This window comes from Carettochelys insculpta, chromosome 20, assembly GCF_033958435.1.
Source record: "Carettochelys insculpta isolate YL-2023 chromosome 20, ASM3395843v1, whole genome shotgun sequence".
Classification (NCBI taxonomy): Eukaryota; Metazoa; Chordata; order Testudines; family Carettochelyidae; genus Carettochelys; species Carettochelys insculpta.
In genome coordinates this window covers 5474217-5489954 of record NC_134156.1, presented here as the reverse complement: position 1 = coordinate 5489954, position 15738 = coordinate 5474217, and the positions used below count along the sequence as shown (strand labels likewise).

General features: G+C 48.0%; 1 protein-coding gene across 2 annotated transcripts in view; it reads right to left on the bottom strand.

Moving 5' to 3' along the window:
- Positions 1 to 15738, bottom strand: part of SEPTIN9 (septin 9) — a 198502-nt gene that overhangs the window by 146708 nt on the left and 36056 nt on the right. The window contains exon 1 of one of the 2 annotated variants that reach the window (XM_075014840.1): positions 11848 to 11945. The exons of the other annotated variant lie outside the window; for it this stretch is intronic. Coding sequence (XP_074870941.1) covers positions 11848 to 11869 — 22 coding nt within the window. The 5' untranslated portion in view covers positions 11870 to 11945. Of the gene's footprint in view, positions 1 to 11847; positions 11946 to 15738 lie in introns of those variants that run through there. 2 annotated transcript variants of the gene reach the window in all.

Here is a 15738-nt window from a genome sequence, read left to right as displayed (position 1 = left end):
CCTTCATCCCCAGCAACATCTGAGTTTCAGCCGGGCAGCAGGATCAGTTGCTGAGGAAAGGGAATCTGAGACCTAGAAATGCACCGAAGTGTTGATTCAAGGGCTGGTGAGGTGGTGATAGGAAAACTGGCAAGTGGAGCCTTGATCCTATTTGCCGCCTCCCCAGACCCATGTGAACCCTGAAGCATGGAATCAATTGATGTTATTGTGAATTATCCTGCAGTTGCACCTAGAAATCACAAGAGATGAAGTCCCCTTGTTCTAGACACTGTACATCCATACACATGGTAAGAGTAAAGAACTCAGAGCCTATGAGCAGAACAGCTAGACAAAATGTGGGTGTTGGGTAATATTGTTCCCACTTCACAGACATGGAAATGAGGTAGAAAGAGTAAGTGTCTTGCCCAAGGTTACAAAGGGCAGCTGTGGCAGACCAGAAAGTGACTCGAGATCTGCTGAATTTCAGTACAGAGCCAACTCAGGTATCTTTCCTCCAGACAGCATGGCGCACAGGATCTGCTGAATTCAGTGGCAAATGCTGGGGACAGACACAAGGAGGGCACCCACCACAAGACCACAACCCCCATGACTCCCTCCTAATCCACTGCTAGCCTGGGAAAGAGGAGCAGAATGAGGCTGGGTCCCTTTGCCGCCAGGGCCTGGAGCAGTTGGACAAACCATCTATAAGGATGGGACAACTCTGCCCACTGGCTGCTGGCCCATTGCCCCTCCCCTCATGGCATTCAGGGGCATGTGATCTTTCATCGCCCCTGGCTGAACTGCTCTACTGTTATTACAGTGTAATTAAATTTAAAGTACTTGGAGGGGTGATATCAAAGTAACCCACTGCAATAGAGTGTAACTTAAAGGAGAACTACACAAAAAAATGAGGTGGCTAGTTAAATGGAAATTAAAAGGAATGGTCACAAGAGGGAAATGCCTCCAAGCTGCATGAAACTGTTAAAAAACAGCATAATAGAGGCCCAAACTATACGTGGATCCCAAATGAAGAAAGCAGTAACAGGATCGGTCCTCTCCACCACAAAATATAACAGTAAAAAAGCAAAACAATCCACCATCCTGGCTAAACAATAGAACAAAAGGATAACTAGAGACAAAAAGACATCCTTTGAAATTGGGAAGTCAAGCCTACTAAGGAAAATAGAAAGCACATAAACTCCAGCAAGTCAAGTACAATGAGGCAGGCCAAAAAGAATACGAAGACCAGCTAGCAAAAGACAAAAAACTAGCAGCAATGTTTTAAAAAGCATATCTAAAGCAGGAAGCCTGCCACTGTCATAGTGCTAACAGAGCACTTAAAGGAGATAAGATTGTTTCAGTAAAGCTAATTGGTCTTCATTGGAGAGGACGTGAGGAAGATTCCCATACCTAAGGCAGTCTTTTTAGAAGACAAATCTGAGGAACTGCTCCACACTGAGGTGTCAATGGAGGAGATTTTGGAATAAAGTGATCAGTTAAACTTTATTAGGACCCAATGATATTCACCCAAGAGTTCTAAAGGAACTTATAAATGAAATTGCAGATCTTGTAACTGAGGTATATAATCGATCACTTAATTCATCTTCTGTACCTAATGTGATGGATTTAGTTAAAAAAGGCTCCAAAAGGCAATTCTGGCAATTAAAAGGCAGTACACCTACCTTCAGAATCAGGCAAATTGGTAGAAACGGTATCAAAGAACAGAATGATCAGACACACAGATGAACACAGTATGCTGGGGAAGAGTCAGCACAGCTTTGCAGAGGGAAATTGTGTCTCACCACTCTATTAGGATTCTTTGAACAGTCAACATGCATGTGCACAAGGGTGATGCAAGGGACACAGTGTGTTTGGATTTTCAAAAAGCCTTGGACAAGGTCCCTGACCAAGGCTCTTCAGAAAAGTAAGGAGTCCTAAGATAAGAGGGAATGTCCTCTAGTGGACTGGTCAGTTTTCATGGCAGAGAGAGGTAAAGAGTGGGGTCCCTCAGGGATCTATATTGGGACCACTGCTGCTCAACATATTCATGTGTGATCTGGAACAAGGGATAATCAGTGAGGCCGCAAAGTTTGCAGAGATGCTACTAAATTAATCAAGAAAGTTGAATCCCAAACTGACTGTGATGAATTACAAAAGGGTCTCACAAAAGTGATATATAATAAGACAGTACATATCATAATGCCACTACATAAATCCCTGGTACGCCAACACAGTGAATACTGCATGCATTTCTGATTGCCCCACCTCAGAAGTCATATTACATTTGGAAAAAGTACAGAGAAGGGCAGCAAAAATGATTAGGGAGGGAACAGTTTCCATGGGAGGAGGCATTTAAAAGAGTGGGACTGTTTAGCACACACAAGAGATCTCCTGAATGTTTATAAAATCATGACTGGTAAGCAGGAAGTGAATTAAGGAAGTATTATTTATCCCTTCACATAATACCGGAACCAGGGGTCACCCAATGACATTAAGAAGCACCAAGTTTAAAACAAACATGAGGAAGTCCTTCACCCAGCTCAAGTCAACCGTGAAGCTCTTTGCTAGGGAATGCTGTGAAGGCCAAAAGTACAAATGTTTGAAAAAAGAACACATTAGATAAGTTGAAGGAGTCTAGGTCCATCATTGATCGCTAGCCACAATGTAACCATGTGCTCTGCACAGCCCTACGTCTCTGCCTGCCAGAAGGTAGTACTGGATGGCAGAGGATGGACGAGTCAATAATTGCCCTGTTCTGGTCACTCCTTTAAAGGCATCTGGCACAAGCCACTCTCAGAAGACAAGGTATTAGGCTAGATGGGCCACTGCCTGATCTACTATGGCCATTCATGTCCTCTTAAGGTTAATCTGCACCCAAACTTCAAAGTTGTGGTGCTCACAAGAAGGGGCCAGTTAAACTTGCATGAATCTTAACAGAGAGGAAGCCATGCTAGTCTATACACTATCAAAACAAAAAGCAGTCAAGTAGCACTTTAAAAAGACTAGTAAACTAACAAGCTAGTCTTTAAAGTGCTACTTGACTGCTTTTTGTTTTGCATGAATCTGAAGAACTGATATTGTATTGGATACTTTCTGCTGTGGATTTAGTTTCTCTTTTGGCTCTGAAGTAGCATGGCCCACAGGTCAGCTGACAGTTCATATAAAACAAAGCACACACATGTATAGACTGGCATCCAGGAAAAACTCCTACTACCACCTACTACTTAACCCTTGTACTCCAAATGGAGCATAGGTCATCTACAAGTCTCCTCCACTTCACTCTGTCTGGGAACAAAACTTCTGGCTGACTCCAGGAATACCTCAGTTGTTGTCCTTCAATCTCAGTTGATCGTCTCCACATTGTCCAAGGTCTTCCTCTCTTGATTACAGATAAGGATGTCAATGCCAGAACAGGGAAAACAACTGCTGAATTCAAGACTCTTCGTCCCATGTGAAGTTCACAAATAATATCTGTGAAGAAGAAACTGAGGATCTTCAGCACAAATGAGAAAAGTGTACTCTTTTACAGATGCGAGACCTGGAGTACTTCAAAGTCTTCAACTCGCAAGCTACAGACATTCATAAAGAAATGCCTGAGGTACATCCTTCACACCAAATGGAAGACTTTGTCACAAATGAGGAGCTTTGAAACAGAGCAGGACAAGAACCACTTGACGTTCAAATCAAGAGAAGAAAGTGGGGATGGGTATGCCACACTCTTGGAAAACCATCATCCATCATAGTCCATCAAGCTCTCAAATGGAACCCACAAGGAAAAAAAGTCCAGGAGGAACACTAGATAAAAAATCCTGGACTCTGAATGCTGAGACCCATGCAGCCCTTCACACTTCCAGCTCTTGGGATGAGATAAAAACAAACAGTTCCAGACAAAACCTATTGTGATTGAACCAGAGGCAGGAATCTTTTGTCTATTCCTTTCTCTCAGCAAAGTATGCAGCTGGAGTCTGAACCCTCTAATTTTCTGGTGATTTGCAGAGTAGCCAACGGGCTAATTTCCAAGTGCTCAGTACTACAGCATAGGCCAGACCCTCATGAGAACTCAGCTGACTTTTGGGCAGAAAGGGAGTGGCTAGAATTCCACATTGGGTGTTGAGGATTATTTATTTGAAAATCTGGCTCTAATTTGGAGCTAAGCTAGTTTGAAAACAGGCTCTTAGTTGTGGTGCATTTGAAAACGTGGCCCTCATAGAGGGGAAAAAAAAAATCAAGCACGAACTCGGGGGGAGAAATGCCTCCTAGCTAAAGTGTCCAGGGCAAGGATCAAAACAATGAGAGCCACAAGTGCAGCGCAAGTATCCCAGTTCAAAGCAAAGGAATCCAGACTGCAGTACAAAGGCAGAGAAACCAAGAACATAGACATCTGGGTCGAGTGCACACACTGTGGAAACCACCAGGAAAGGCAGAAAAATTCCCTTCTGACCCCCAACAATGCATGGATTGTAGGAAGGAAAACCTTGGGTTTGGCCTGGCCACACACATAGCAGGTTGTTTCCAGTTTTTAACACAGGGCTCTACCCAGTACCAGCTGGTCCTCGCACCCACGGAGAACCCTGTCATGCCCCCCACAACCTAGGCTGGCATGCCCCATAGCGTGAAAACCTTGGCTCTAGAGGCTGGCTGATGGGGAATAGCACTTAGGGAAATAGCGAGGCTGTGAAAGCCGGACCCCATTTGGAATAAATCTACACTTGGGTCTAGCTCTGCAGCCTCACCAGCTTTAATCAAGAATAACTGCAGGGGAAGCCACTGCGCTCAGGTGGAGTAAACACTGCTGGAGTGAGATCAGAATCAGGCCCCCTGCATTCACAGAGACACCCATTTAGGGAAATCCCGTTTGCAAGCATGGAGGGACACAGAGACCCTACTTCCTGGAGCTCAGGCCGGTCACTGCCTCAGTCACCCCCACCCCCAGTCTATGAGCCCCAGGAAGGGTGACGACTGCCGAAGTAGAGCGGATTAGCACTGAAGTCGCTCGTACGACATAGACATCCTACTGACTATGCAGCCGTTGATAACCGCATGCACCAGACAGGTGCTGTCCAGCCGCTGGCAAGCTGCTGCCGTTCAGATGTCACACTTCAGTGGACGATTCCATTTGTAAACAGTTTATGCAGGGTTAATAAATGATTAACGTGTGTAATAAATGGCTAATCAACTGTCAGAGAATTCACTAGATTATTTATAATCATCTACAGCCTCTTCTGAGACCACCTACAACACATGCCACTCCTGGCAGTAGCATGCCTAGCACACCTATTAATCCTTTAACAACCAGTTATATGAGGGAGCATAATACAAAGAGAAACTGATAATTTATCTGGGGCCACTGAGTCCTCCACGAAAGCTGCAGTTATCTGCTCTACCCACGTGACACATCCCAATAAAATCCCACTTCCTATCCCTTTAACTCCGCTCTGTCTTTCCATGACTTTTAACAAAAACCCACCAGGCTCCTTTGCAGGTAAGAGCCTGGATGATCCATTACCATAATGTCCATCAATTAGGGAAAGAAAGGAACACCACCAGGAAAAAACCTGCTTCCCTCTAGACTCCCCCAGACTGTTTGGAAAGGAGCAGAGGAATCGGAGAGGGGTGTCTGAAGAAATCAATATGGGCTGGAGAACGCCAGGGGAGGGCAGGTTTTCAGCCTGTTTACCCAACACAAGATTAACCGGATACCTGATGACAATACATGCAAAGCTGCGCTGTGCGTTTTAATGCAACACAGCATTAACCCATGAAACTCAGTGCTGGGTGATGGAGGCTAGATGGTCATGTTACTATTAAGAAACACTTCTGTTCCAATAGTCTAGTCTACTGATGCCCAAAGGCATCAGTCAGGGTTGAGGCCACGGGGTGCATTAGCTGTATAAACACAGAGGCCGCATCTACACTAGAAAGATCCTTTGAAAAAAGCCATGGCTCTTTTGAGAAATCTCGGGAGCGTCTAGGCACTAAATGCACACCTTCGAAATTAAATCGAATGAATGGGGCACTTCTTTTGTAGGCCTCTTCTGCTCCCAAATCAGGAAGTGCTCCTTCTTATGAAAGTGTCTTTCAGGAAAAAGTATGTGTAGATGCTCCAGGGGCCCTTCTTTCGAAAGAGCAGTCCTCATGGCCCCGGATTTTTCAATCCCTAGCCCATTTTTTCCAAAAGAGCAGGGGCTGTGTGGACGCTCTCTGTCCAAAGAGCGGATTGATTTTTTCAATCCACTTTTTCGTGTGTGGACGTGCTCTTCGGAAAGAAGCTTTTTTGGAACAGATCCTCCAGAAGAACTTCTTCTGAAGGATCGCTGTCATGTAGATGCAACCACACAGACTGTCCCTGGCCTAGAGGCCATACAGCAGGACAGGAGACAGGCCCACAGTTGTGGAGAGATTTCCCTTGGGCATTAAAGGACCATCACAAAGGTCACTGCCTTGCACTCAAGTGCAAAGTGCATTTCTTTGACCTGCCTTCTCCAAACCAAACACAGAGCAACATTGTGCAACATAATATAGCACATAAAGCCAAACAAGACACTTCCCTGCACACAGTTCTCCCCTGAGGAGCAGAAGAAAGAACAAACATGGCAGACAGTCATTATGGTACTAGGTGCAATACAGTAACCTACAGAGACTGGCAAATTTTAAAGGGTCACGATCTGAATCTCTCTCGGTACTTAAAACCAGCTACAATACAATTGACCAGGCCTACCACAGCCTCATGCTTCAGGGATCACCGGGTACAGAACCGAAGAGCAAGCTGTATCACAGGGATGGGCCCCTTCATCGGAAACACTGGCCACCATCAGAGACAAGAGAGCGGATTAGGGAAGCTTAACCTGGCAAGGCCTGGCCTCCCACTGTGTGGGGAGAGCCAGAAGGACTCAGGAATGAGGAGTGCTCCTTTTCAGTGGCTGCAGGAGCATTACACGCTTACAGAAGAGACACACAAAGGCCCTAGCACACAGCTCTTGCACGAAAGAATTCAGACAGGGAGTTTTTCTTTCCACATTGCGAAGCTCCAGTGGTAGATTATTAATTAAAAGCATGTTTCTGGCCAGAAGAGGGCCTGGGAATCATGGCCACCTAGCTCAGCCTGGGGGATGTGTTCTCCGTCTGAGTCACATTTTGTTGATTCACCAAACCCCAGGTCTTGGCCTTCCTGCTGCCAACACTGCAGAGCCAGAAGAACTGCAAGAAGGCAGGATGCTTTCTCCTCTCCCTGAGGCCCCAGCTGCTGCTCTGCTAGCTCCTGTCATAATGGCTGAAGTATAACGAGCCAGACTGTGAGGCCCCGATTCAGGTGAAACTCGTGGGCCCCGTTCTCTTCTCCCGTATACCGGTATGCAGGCCCACTGAGAGAAATGTAGGGCCCTGGTACAATCCCATTAGCTGGGGCTGCACCTCCTCCATTTCCTCTTATTGACACAGCTGTTACAAACCAGGGTCCTGAGCATAAAGCCCCAGTACATCTTTCCCTCTCCAACAGCCCTGCTGCTGGGCATCAGGGGTTACACCGATGGAGTGACTCTGGTGTACGTGAGACCAGAGTCGGACCCCAGATAGGAGCCAGATCCACAGATTGCAACTGGATTGCCTGGCCCCAGGCACCGCTCAGTCTGCTGACCTGGAAACTGAGCCGATTTGCCCAGGAGTCAGCGCTGCAGAATAAAGCTGGAAAAATGACAATGTAAACTGAAACAGCCAGAACCTCACATAAGAAGAGTCTCCTGCACTCCCTTTAACTCTCAGCTCATTGGGCCTCTACCAGGGTTGCCAGCACATTTGAAATTCCTCCCTGAGCTGCAGCTTTTAACTATTATTTCCTATTCACAAATCCCTGTTGTTGGATTTTAACTGTTTCCTCGGGCTCTAACTAGCTCCACACCCGCACGCATTTTCCTCTCCCACGCTGCTGCTGAGACAGGGCTTTTGAAAGCATGAATCATCTGAGAGCCGCCTCTAGCCACGTCCCTTGTTTCTCCAGTCCTAGAGAGAGAGCTTCACTTCCTGGTGACTCTGCCGCACTCTTTCCTCCTCAGCACAGCCTGCTGCGAGCTTAAGGCTGCCTCCAGAACAGAGCCAGCCTGGAAAGCAAGATCAATGGACTGGGTATTGTATCCCAGTGAAATGCCCCCTAAGTCTGGGCTTCATGTGTAAACTAGTGTCTTTGCCCCTGAACTGTGACACACACATCTACCACCTTTGTTCAGCACATACAACTATTCGTCAGCCACACGCCAAAAAAGGATTTAATTGTTCTTTGTAAATTGTTTTGTAGCTTTTTGTCACAAATGAGGAGCTTTGGAACAGAGCAGGACAAGAACAACTCGACACCGAAATCAAGAGAAGAAAGTGAGGATGGCTAGGCCATGCTCGCAGAAAACCATTATGCAGCCTGGGCTGTCAAGCTCTCAGATGGAACCCGCAAAGCTTTTGATTGTCAGTCAGTCTCCCACAATATTCTTGCCCGTAAGTTAAGGAAGTATGGATTGAATAAGCGGACTGTAAGGTGGACAGGAAGCTGGCTAGACAGTTGTGCCCAAAGGGGAGTCATCAATGGCTCAATGCGTGGTTGGTGGGCGGTTTCAAGTGGAGTGCCCCAAGGATCAGTTCTAGAGCCGCTATTGTTCCACATCTTTTTTAATGACCTGGATGAGGGGATGGATTGCAACCTCAGCAAATCTGCAGATGACACTAAGCTAGGGGAAAAGGTAGATACGTTGGAGGGTAGGGATGGGGTCCAGAGTGACCGAGACAAATTGGAGGATTGGGCCAAAAGTAATCTGATGAGGTTCAACAAGGACAAGTGCAGAGTCCTGCACTTGGGTCAGAAGAATCCCAAGCATCGTTACAGGCTAGGGACCGATTGTCTAAGCAGTAGTGCAGCAGAAAGGGACCTGGGGATTACAGTGGGTGAGAGGCTGGATATGAGTCAACAGTGTGCCCTTGTAGCCAAGAAGGCTAATGGCATATTGGGGTGCATTAGGAGGAGCATTTCCACAGATCTAGAGAAGTTATTCCCATTTATTTGGCACGGGTGAGGCCACATCTGGAGTATTGCATCCAGTTCTGGGCCCCCCCCAGTATAGAAAGGATGTGGATGCACTGGAGCAGGTCCAGTGGAGGGCAATGAAAATTATTAGGGGCCTGAAGCACATGCTCTATGAGGAGCGGCTGAGGGATTTGGGCTTATTTAGTTTGCAGAGGAGAACACTGACGGGCAATTTAATAGCAGCCTCCAACTTCCTGAAGGGGGGCTCTAGAGAAGATGGAGAAAGGCTGTTCTCAGTAGTGACGGATGGCTGATCAAGGAGCAATGGTCTTAAGTGACAGGAGAGGAGTAGGTTGGAAATTAGGAAAAACTATTTCACCAGGAGGATGGTTAAGCACTGGAATGTGTTACCTAGGGAGGTGGTAGAATCTCCATCCTTAGAGGTTTTTAAGTCCCAGCTTGACAAAGTCCTGGCTGGAATGAGTTGGTTTGAGTTGATCCTGCTTTGTCCAGGAGGCTGGACTTGATGACCTCCTGAAGTCTCTTCCAGCCCTAGGGTTCTATGATTCTATGAACTAGAGCTGGTGAAACTGTGGTCAGCTGTGCCAGGATCTTTGCTGCCCTTGGCTCCATTGCACGTGGGGTATCAACAGTCATAGTGGGTAGGACATAACCCTTCCAGCTATTGCATTTAGGGTGCAGGCTGTGTTGCATGGAACTGTTTCCAAAAGGAAGGGGGGGCTCCTGGCAGCAGAGCTCTCGCCTGTCTCTTGAGCCTCGGAACACGTGATTAGGTCCAGAAATTAAAGTCCTGTTTCTTGCCAGCACTTCTGTTTGTCAGGCCCCATTGTCCTGGGTATATGCTAGTGCGAAAGGAAAGCAGCAGCAGGTTGAAAAGATCAGTTCAGCGCTGGCCTGGCTGGCCCTGCTCTGCAGAACTTGGCCCATTCTCTCTGTCACTTATCCTCCGTCCAGTTGAGGCCCATGCTCCAGTGCTAGCGGATTATCCATGTCGGAGCTCTGCTATTACCAACATCCACACGCCATCTGCTGAGTCCTGGGAAGTTCTGAAGTGGCTCAAAGCGAAGGAGGGAGGTGGCACAGGGAGGGCAAGCACGCTGGGCTTTCAGAAAAGGGGTTGGAGGGAGAGGACACTGCCCCAAGCCAGTCTCAAGCTGTTGAGTGCTCACCTCCCCCCGACAGCAATGGCAGGAATTGAGGGTGTCCAGCACCTACCAGGATCTGGCCCCCAGTCAATCACAGTTGGGTCTGTGCTCCGTCATGATTGTGCTCTTCTCTGTTCCCACAGCCACGTCTGTCAAGCACTGTTACAGACTGAGCTGAAGTAAAGAAACACCTTCACTACCTCCCCTTCATGACACAGAGCAGTGCGAGAGAGGGGTCCCCCTTTCTCAGCCTGATGGCCTCTCTGGGTCTCCCGACCCCCTGACTGCAGCGGGCAAGGCTGTGTGGCTGCACAGTGGGACTTTGCGCCCCAGTTTGGCCCAGGAACGGATTAGACTTTCCCTCACGGCTGCTGCACTCCACCCTTGCTCAGCTGCTTCCTCTGATCTTTGTGGTTTTCTTTCCGTCCCTGCCGCCTTACTGCTCTGGTCGCTGCCTCAACCAGGCCAGCTCAGGGCGGTCAGAAGCACATGGAACCTTCAGAGCAGGTAAAAGCTGTTTGCTCCTAACATCCCCAGCACTCCCCTGGACTCCCGACAGGACAGGGAATAAACAGGGGAAAAAGGCAGGGAACCACAGACTGAGTTAGTGGTTGCAGCGTCCTTGCCTGTCCAACCCAGCAGCCGCTGCACACCCAGCCTTTCCCAGTGCATTGGGATTCCTTTGCTGGAGGCCCTCCTGGTTTCTCCCTGCGCCACTCGCAGAGCTCTGTACGTACTGAGCTTGTTCTCAGGCTCTGGGCTCAGGCTGCTAAGGCAAACAACCCCCCCATCCCTAGGCTTGTCAAGGCCTTAGCCACTGCTTAGCATCAAGTCCTGCAACACTGCAGCACGTGCTTGCTGAGGTGCAGCTCTCTCCCACCATCTGACCAATCAGCAGCAGTTTGGGGATTAATCTCCTGGACGTGCACCATTGGCTGGGGTTTACAGGGAAGGCCAGGAGGTAGCAGTACCCTATTTAGTTGCCGTTCTATCCCCACACACACCCCAGCACACACACTTCCCCTGGAACTTGAAACCAAAGACGTGCCTACTGCATGAAATCAACCCGCTTTTCCAGGGTTATATAATCAACCTCTGCTCTTTGTGGGCACCACATGCAGCCAGGGAGCCCTGTCCTAGCAGCAGGAGATTCCTGACCTGCAACCATGTCTCTGTGCGGCAACACAAGTATTACTGCAGAGGCAGAGACTGTCTTTAACACAAGGTTTGGCAAGCAGAGAAAGTTCAACCACAACACGCAGCTGTATGAACTAAGCAGCCCACTCCAGTATCTCAAAGCATCCTTAAATCAAGAGCCAGGAGATTTTTCTCTCCCTGACTCCTAATCCCGAGTTAACAGTCTCAGTGTTCATCTGCTTCACTCTGGGCAGCAGACTGGAAGATTTAAAAAAAAAAAAAAAGAGAGCGAGAGAGACTCAAATGAAATCCAGACCAGGAATGGTTTCTTTCACCCACCCCCTCCTCTGCCTCTGCTGGAAGCACTGTCTGTCTGCAGAACTTGGGAGGATGAAAAAATAAATAAATAAATAAAGAGCAGAGTGTTAAAAAAATAAAAGGCACCATTGAAACCAAACCAGAGCTTGGCCGATTCTTCCTTAACATGCAGACAGTCAAGGAGAGGGGAAGGGGAAGCAGGGGAGAGTAGCAATACAGCAATATATAAACCGATCAATAGCCTACCTGAAATGCGGTCCCTCTCCATTACTATGGGATATATTTAGCATCTGCGTGTCACGCCGTCCCTTTTTTCGGTGGCGTCCCCTTCTTTCATCCAATTTCCCTCCCTCCCTCCTTTCCTTGCCTCCTCCTCCTCCCTCCTCCTCTTCCCAAAAAAAGCTCTTTGTCTGGTCTAATTTCTTCAATCTGTTGCAATCATGAATGCATCCAAATTACCACATTTCCATGTGCTGATCATATGTTTGTGCTCCAGACTGAAGTAGCTTTGTCTCTGCGAAAGGAAAAGAGTGTGGCAGAAAGGGAGAGAAAAAAAAAAGGGGGGGGGTGCATGACCCAAAAATGCAATAATCCCCAAAAATACTCCGCTGCGTGTACACGATGGCAAGTTCTCCAGAGGACAGTCTTAAAGCTGTAGCATGCCCAGATCCAGGAGAATGCACCCTCTCCACGCCTGACTCCTTCGACTATCCACCAGGAGATGAACAGTGCAACAGCACATCCAGCTTCTCAAATCTCTCCCTGCTTCCCCAGTCTGATTTTCTTGCTATTTCCTCTATCCCAGGCCGTCCTCTTTCAGCGCCTAAAGCATTTTAAAGAACGAGCCTCCTGCTTGTTCCCCCACCCAACCCAGCTGGGGCTGAAGGTTTGATTCATGCATAAACTATTCCGCTGATGAAGGCTGATTTCATCCTTCAGCAGAGCATCACGGTTTGCCGGCTACCAGGAAGGAACCGACCGCTGCACATGTTTACTCTCCCACCAGAGCCCTGCTGGAGAGGTTTACTGCTGAACCTTGGCAAGAAGTCTCTGCTTCTCCTTCACAGGAACAGCCGGCTGTGCCAGGCCCTCCCCTCGCTACACAAGTGATAAGAGATTTCTGCAGCCAGCTGGAAAGCAACAGCAAAACCTCCCTTTCCAGCCCAGCAGTGACAGGAGTCAGGGTAGCCCTGTCATTCCTGAATGGACAGAGCTTGGCTACAGAAAGCACCTTTCATGCCTTCCCTTCCTACGCCGGGAGGAGATACGGGCTGGAAGTGCATGAGGCACGCAAAGTAAATGGAGCAGCTGCTAAGAGCTCATGCATCAGTCTGGACATTAGAGCTGCTTCTGTTGAGGACAAGAAGGGGAAAAGCTGGCAAGGACTCAGCCAGAGGTTCTCTTTATGGTAGAAGAGACGCTGGCTAACACCTCCCCCACAGAGGCTACCAATACCCACTAAATACATATGACTTGGGGCTTCAGCACTGGGAGTAAGACCAGTCCTCTGACGTGACTTGAATCCACTGCCTCCTGGCTCAGTGAGAAGCAAGCGCCTGCTCCTTCTGGGACTGCAGCAGCCACACGGCTCGCAACCGAACCCACAGCCCAGTCTTTCCACAGGACACGCTGGCTTGAATGCCCTAAGAATCATCTCTGTGACTGCAGCCCAGTTCCAGAGCACAGCCCCAGAGAGTGGCACTGAGTGGTGAAGGACAAAGGGTACCAGCAGCAGCAGCCCATGCGTCACTCATCAGCTGCACAAAGAGCACAATCTGCTAATTCCACAGGCCATGAGTCAACAGGCCAGATGTAAGGCCCCCAGCTCCTCCCCTCAGCGTACAAGCAGAAGAGCCACAGCCCAGCAATGAGAAAGCAAGGACTTCACTGGGGCAAGGAATGGAAGGCTCTTATTGTCATTCACTAGGAGCTGGAAGGTCATTCTGCCACACAGGTGTCCTTCCAGCCAAAGTGGGATGTATCAGAGGTCTACTCCCAGGGCTGTTTCAGTGTGGGGAGAGCTCTCTCCCTAGCTCCTTGCTGTTCCCATCCTCTCACATGGACTCCACAGATCTTACAGGCTGCAGGGAGGCTCTCAGACCAAGGGAACCTTATAATATGGATGATTATTTCTCCTCCAGGGCCCAACTGTGTACATAACGACTGCCCCAGCCTCAAAATGTGTACCGCCAATACAGAAAATGATGTGTATTGCGCTAGCATCAGACACTTGTCCCCGAGCAATGTGGACTATGACCAAGGATTAGCTCATGATTATTAGTTGTATTGCAGTAGTGCTTAAAAGGCTTAGTGGTGGACTAGTGCCCTACTATGCCTGGTACTGTACGAACACAACACAAGAGACAGTCCCTACTTCGTTAACTACCCAGGTGACTAAGCCTTCCATTAAAAAAAAAAAGTCAGTGGATTAAGGAAGCTGTCAAGAAATGTCTGTAGGGTTTTATGGGTTGGCTCTACTGTGCATTGAGTGACGGCAGTAGTTCTGAAAACATCCCCCAAAGCTATGTATTTCCCAACACTGCTGATGCTGGAATCTAGCTGCTGTCACGCCAGGGAGAGGAGAAAAAGACCTCCAAGGGACCAGACCAGTGGCCCCTCTGGCCAGTACCAAACTGCTTCAGAGAAAGATGCAAGAAACCACGCAGGAGCAGTTGTGGGACAGCCTGTTCCCAGGGAGAGTTTTCCTCCTCGAAGCTGATTTATGCCCCAAAGAGCGAGGGATTAAATTCTTTCTCAAATTCTTTTACTATGAGAGTTTGGGATATCATTACTACTCATTCCTGGCATTTCTATAGCACTTTGCTCCAGTACGTCTTCACAAAGGAGGTCACTATTATTTCCGTTTTACAGGAGGTGAAACTGAGGCACTGATCAGTGACAGTCACCTAGCAGTACAGTGGCAGAGCCAGGAACAGAACTAAAACTGCCAGAATCTCAGTCCAGTGCTCTGTTCACTAAGGCTAGGGCTAGAGTACAGGCTTTTTCCAGGAGACCAGAGATCTCTTGGAAGAGGTCTGCCTCATCCAGACAACACATCTGCTTTTCTGAGACCTCTGTCAGAAAAGCAGACGTCTTCTGCCAACATCCCTGTACGCCTCGTGCCATGAGGTAGAAGGGATGTCCCAGCAGAGGGGCTTTGCCTGACATTCAGCCCTGCGTGGATGGGCAAAATGTCAGCAAAGTCTCGCCCCACATTTCCTCATAACATTGCCCAGGCGTAGGCATGCGTTGCCTGGCCAACATCTATGGGAGATTAGAGCAATTCTACTTTCTGTCAAACTTAAAATGAGTAGCACAGAGGAATAAAAGACATAAGTGTTGCATAGCTCCTTGCAACACAGAATCCAATCCATTGCCACTCCTAGTGAGCCTTCACTGCTATGTTCTTCAGGCAAGAAGCCAGCTGAAGGCTACAGAGGAAAGGACGCAGTTAAGGGGAAATACTGCGAGTGAGAATAGGTGACTGGAAGAAAGGAGAGACAAAGGTTGCAGCATATGGGTGGGATGCCAACTAGCCGTGGTGGTTAAAGGGTGGCAAATGAAGATAGCTTGTAGCTACTATCCAGGTGATCTAGGTGAGGGCCTTTTGCTTTTGGGATTTTCTCTCTTTCTTCCTTCCCCTAGGGATGGAAACAGCATGGCTCTTGTGACTCTCAGAGCTGTTCGGTGGGGGCAGCTGTGCCAAGGGCTGGATTTTGAGTACTCTGGCTTTTTTTCCTTCTTGGTTTGCGAGAGTTTATTGAGCTCTCTGTCTTTCTTTTGCATTCATGATTCTATTGTCAGCTGTTTGCAAAGGAGATGGGAGCCTTCAATCAGTGTGCTATGATGTAGGTATTATATAATATAAATAAAGTAAAATAAAACACAGCAATTGCTAAGAGCACCAAGTGATAAAAATGTAGACTTCGGTTGCTTTGCTTGTTTTTGATCCTTTGCATAATACTGAAGCATCAGGAAGAACATCAGTCAGAGCCCAATTCAGCAATACATTTAAGAACACGCTTATGTTTAAGCACATGCCTTGTTGACTAACTGCTGTACGCACCCATGTTAAGATAACCATGTTTGCAAATTGTTTGGTGAATCAGGGACAACCTGCCGTTTGTCACTTATTTC